Consider the following 5,398-nt stretch of genomic DNA (forward strand, 5'->3'; position numbering starts at 1 on the left):
AAGAAATACATGAAAAACTAACATGAAAAACATAATGAAAACATAAAGAACATTATGAAAACATGAAAAAATGTATGAAAACATGGTTATTTTTTATCCACGCATACCACACAAACGCTGTTCAAAGATCCTTTATATGACAGGAGTGCAGTGCTGTTTTTAGAATTGACAACACCAATGCTGATGACATGACACCAAACATGAAAAACCTCATAATACATCATGACAATCTTTATTAAAACATGAAAAACTTTGTGAAAACATGGAACATGTCACGAAAACATGTAAAACATCATGAAAACATGAACAATGTTATGAAAACAAGAAAATCATCGCATTAAAAACTTAATGAAATCATGATCAAACATCATGAAAAACATCAAAAACATCATGAAAACATGAAAAACATTCTGAAAACATGATAAAACGTCATGAAAATATGAAGAACTAACATGAAAACATGCAAAAAGCTATGAAAACATGATAAAACTTTATGAAATCATGATAAAACGTCATGAAAACACTAAGAGCTAACCTAAAAAAAATCATCAAAACATGAACAACTTTATGAAAACACGATAAAATGTATGACATACATGAAGAACTAACATGACAAACATCATGAAAACATTATAAAACTTTAAAGGCCTACTGAAAGCCACTACTAGCGACCACCCAGTCTGATAGTTTATATATTAATGATGAAATCTTAACATTGCAACACATGCCAATACAGCCGGGTTAACTTATAAAGTGCAATTTTTAATTTCCCGCTAAACTTCCGGTTGGAAACGTCTATGTATGATGACGTATGCGCGAGACGTCACGACGGCAACGGAAGTATTGGTACCCAATGTGTCACCGTACAAACTGCTCTGTTTTCATCGAACAATTCCACAGTATTCTGGACATCTGTGTTGGTGAATCTTTTGCAATTTGTTTAATGGACAATGGAGACTGCAAATAAGAAAGTTGTAGGTGCGATCGGTGTATTAGCGGATGGCTGCAGCAACACAATCAGGAGGTTGTGTTGTGTTTGAGCTGGAGCTGGATACAAGACGCACTACCGTGAGTACAGCTTTGGCTTCCAAACATTTGATCGCTTGCCCGTATGTGCGTGTCGTTATGTGCATGTCACGTACGTAACTTTGGGGAAATATATATTTCTTGCCGACTCTGATGGCGGCCGGGGTGTCGTCGAAAGCTACAACGCCCGCCGCCGCCGCCGCTCCGTAGTTAGCTTCAATTGTTAAGCTTCGCCAAGCTGGAAATTATTAACCGTGTATTTACATGTTCATGGTTTAATAGTATTGTTGATCTTCTGTCTATCCTTTCAATCAGGGTTTTTTTTAAATTTTCTTTTTATCTGCATTTGAGCCCGATGCTATCACATTAGCTCCGTAGCTAAAGTGCGTCAACGATGTATTGTCGTGGAGATAAAAGTCACTGTGAATGTCCATTTCGTGTTCTCGACTCTCATTTTCAAGAGGATATAGTATCCGAGGTGGTTTAAAATACAAATCCGTGATCCACAATAGAAAAAGGACAGTGTGTGGAATCCAATGAGCCAGCTTGTACCTAAGTTACGGTCAGAGCGAAAAAAGATACACCCTGCACTGCCCCTCTAGTTCTTCACTCTAACGTTCCTCATCCACGAATCTTTCATCCTCGCTCAAATTAATGGGGTAATCGTCGCTTTCTCGGTCCGAATCTCTCTCGCTCCATTGTAAACAACGGGGAATTGTGAGGAATACTAGCTCCTGTGACGTCACGCTACTTCCGGTATAGGCAAGGCTTTGTTTTATCAGCGACCAAAAGTTGCGAACTTTATCGTCGTTGTTCTCTACTAAATCCTTTCAGCAAAAATATGGCAATATCGCGAAATGATCAAGTATGACACATAGAATGGATCTGCTATCCCCGTTTAAATTAAAAAAATTTATTTCAGTAGGCTTTTAAGAAATACATGAAGAACTATCGTGAAAAGCATCATGAAAACATTATAAAACTTTAAGAAATACATGAAGAACTAACATGAAAAACATCACGAAAAACTTTATGAAAACATGATAAAACTTTATGAAGTACATGAAGAACTACCATGAAAAACATCATGAAAACATGAAAAACTTTATGAAAACATGATAAATTTCATGAAAACATGAAGAACTAACATGAAAAACTTTATGAAAACATGATAAACTTCATGAAAATCTTTATTATAACCTCATGAAATATCATGAAAAACTTCCTAAAACATGAAAAACTTCATGAAACATGGAGTACACCATGAACAACTTCATGACAAACTTTACTAAGACCTCATAAAATATCATGAAAAACTTCATGTAACATGAACAACTAAACACTTGATGAAAACATCTTGAAACATCATGAACAACTTTGTGAAACTTGACAAACTTTCTACAAACTTCAATGAAACATGACAAACTTGCTAAAAAACATCGTGGTAAAAAGCAAAACGTCATGTGAACTTCATGAAAAATATCCTGACATGTCCTGAAATACGTTGAAATACGATGAAATATGATGAAATATGATGAAATACGTTGAAACACGATGAAATATGATGAAATATGCAGAAAATAAATCATGACGTCTACCAGAACTTGGCAGCTGGCGGGATGTTCAACCGCTGACGCGCGACTAGCGGGCAGTAGCGGCGCGTGTGGGCGTGGTCTCCTGTTGCGTCACACATGGGACAGGTGTACCTCCGCAGGACAGGACACAACACCTTGCCGTCGTCCGCCTTCAGTTTGTGGGATCGGTAGACGTCGGCCGCCTCTCCGTTTTGCTTGCAGAAGTGGCACAAGTCCGGTGGCCCCCCCGTGCGCCCCCCGGTGAGGCTGCAGGTCGAGCGGCGAGTTGGCGCCGCGGCAGGTGGCGGCTTCTTTTGATCCTCCGCATCCGTCTGGCGGCCGCTGCGCATGCGCAGCAGCAGACCGGCCAGGTCCATGTAGTCGCGCCACATGTCAAAGAGGGGGGCGTCCGGCACGCTGGGGGGTTGGCGGGAAGTCATGCTTGTTCGCGTGATTGACACGTGCCGGGAGCGTGCCATTTATTTGATCCCCGCCACCCCCCACACCCCCCGCGCGCGCCCCTCCTTCAGGTGTGCTGCAGGTGTGCTGTAGATGTGCTGCAGGTGTGCTTACAAAGGAAAACCACTCTTGGGTGATGAAAGGTGTGTCAGTTTATTGAAGATGAAATTATGGTAATTATGGACATTGGGGGTCAATGTGGAGCCACACAAGTAAAAGGAACATTTTTCATAATTTTACAGATGTTTTTTTTTTATAACTTCCGTTAACATTCATCAAGTTTTTTTGCGCTTTGGCAGAATTTTTCTTTTGCATTTGCTTAATTGATCCTGCAGCGTTTATACGATTGCAGTATTTTTCATGATGATTTTCATGTTAGTACTTCATGCATTTCATAAAGTTGTATCATGTTTTCATGAGGTTGTTCATGTTTTCATAATGTTTGTCATGTTGTCTTCCTGTTTTCATGACGTTTATCATGAAAACATGTTTTCATGACGTTTTTCATGTTTTCATGAAGTTGTTCATGTTTTCATGGTGTTTTTCATGTTGTCTTCCTGTTTTCATAAAGTTTATCATGTTTTCATAATGTTTTTCATGTTTTCATGATGTTCTTCATGTATTTCATAAAGTTTGATCATGTTTTCATGAAGTTGTTCATGTTTTCATGATGTTTTTCGTGTTGTCTTCCTGTTTTCATAAAGTTTGTCAAGTTTTCATGACGTTTTTCATGTTTTCATAATGTTTTTCATGTTTTCACGATTTTATCATGCTTTCATGAAGTTTTGCATGCAATGATTTTCTTGTCTTCATGAAGTTTTTCCATGTTTTCATGATGATTTTCACGTTTTCATATAGTTGATCATGTTTTCATGATGTTTTTCATGTTTTCATGATGTTCTTCATGTTAGTTCTTCATGTGTTTCATAAAGTTTGATGATGTTTTCATGAAGTTGTTCATGTTTTCATGATGTTTTTCATGTTGTCTTCCTGGTTTCATAAAGTGTATCACGTTTTCATGAAGTTATTCAGGTTTTCATGATGTTCTTCATGTTAGTTCTTCATATTTTCATGACATTTTATCATGTTTTCATAATTTTTTCATGTTTTCACGATTTTATCATGCTTTCATGAAGTTTTGCATGCAATGATTTTCTTGTCTTCATGAAGTTTTTTCATGTTTTCTTGATGATTTTCACGTTTTCATGTAGTTGATCATGTTTTCATGTTTTTCATGTTTTCATGATGTTCTTCATGTTAGTTCTTTATGTATTTCATAAAGTTTTATCATGTTTTCATGATGTTTTTCATGTTGTCTTCCTGTTTTCATAAAGTTGATCATGTTTTCATGATGTTTTTCATGTTTTCATGATGTTCTTCATGTTAGTTCTCCATATATTTCATAAAGTTTTATCATGTTTTCATGATGTTTTTCATGTTAGTTGTCCATATTTTCATGACGTTTTATCATGTTTTCATAATGTTTTTCATGTTTTCACGATTTTATCATGCTTTCATTAAGTTTTGCATGCGATGATTTTCTTGTCTTCATGAAGCTTTTCCATGTTTTCATGATGATTTTCACGTTGTCATATAGTTGATCATGTTTTCATGATGTTTTTCATGTTTTCATGATGTTCTTCATGTTAGTTCTCCATGTATTTCATAATGTTTTATCAGGTTTTCATGAAGTTGTTCATGTTTTTATGATGTTTTTCATGTTGTCTTCCTGTTTTCATAAAGTTGATCATGTTTTCATGATGTTTTTCATGTTTTCATGATGTTCTTCATGTTAGTTCTTTTCATGATGTTCTTCATGTTAGTTCTTCATGTATTTCATAAAGTTTTATCATGTCTTCATGAAGTTATTTATGTTTTCATGATGTTTTTCATGCTATCTTCCTGTTTTCATATAGTTTATCATGTTTTCATGACGTTTTTCATGTTTTCATGATGTTCTTCATGTTAGTTCTTCATATTTTCATGACGTTTTATCATGTTTTCATAATGTTTTCACGATTTTATCATGCTTTCATGAAGTTTTGCATGCGATGATTTTCTTGTCTTCATGAAGTTTTTCCATGTTTTCATGATGATTTTTACATTTTCATATACTTGTTCATGTTTTCATGATATTGTTCATGATTGTGTTCATGCATGTTGGATGTTTTTGGATCATTTCTGTATTCTTCAGCAATAAAAACGCACTGTCATTTATTCCGCGTCGTGCTGTTCGGATGACGTCACTGCATCCGGCAGGTGCACGGCCAACATGGCGCCAACGAGTCTCTTTCGGGCATTTTGAAGCCCTCTTTCAACAACGTTAGCTATTTATGAAT

At 36.3% G+C, this 5,398-nt stretch overlaps 1 protein-coding gene across 1 annotated transcript; it reads right to left on the reverse strand.

Moving 5' to 3' along the window:
* Positions 1–2,269: 2,269 nt before the first annotated feature.
* Positions 2,270–3,040, reverse strand: nanos2 (nanos homolog 2). Its single transcript, XM_062021944.1, has one exon. It carries the CDS (start codon positions 3,038–3,040, stop codon positions 2,621–2,623), a length of 420 nt encoding a protein of 139 aa, XP_061877928.1. The 3' UTR covers positions 2,270–2,620.
* Between the last annotated feature and the right edge of the window lie 2,358 nt (positions 3,041–5,398).

Source organism: Entelurus aequoreus, linkage group LG15 (assembly GCF_033978785.1).
Source record: "Entelurus aequoreus isolate RoL-2023_Sb linkage group LG15, RoL_Eaeq_v1.1, whole genome shotgun sequence".
In the NCBI taxonomy this organism is placed as follows: domain Eukaryota; kingdom Metazoa; phylum Chordata; class Actinopteri; order Syngnathiformes; family Syngnathidae; genus Entelurus; species Entelurus aequoreus.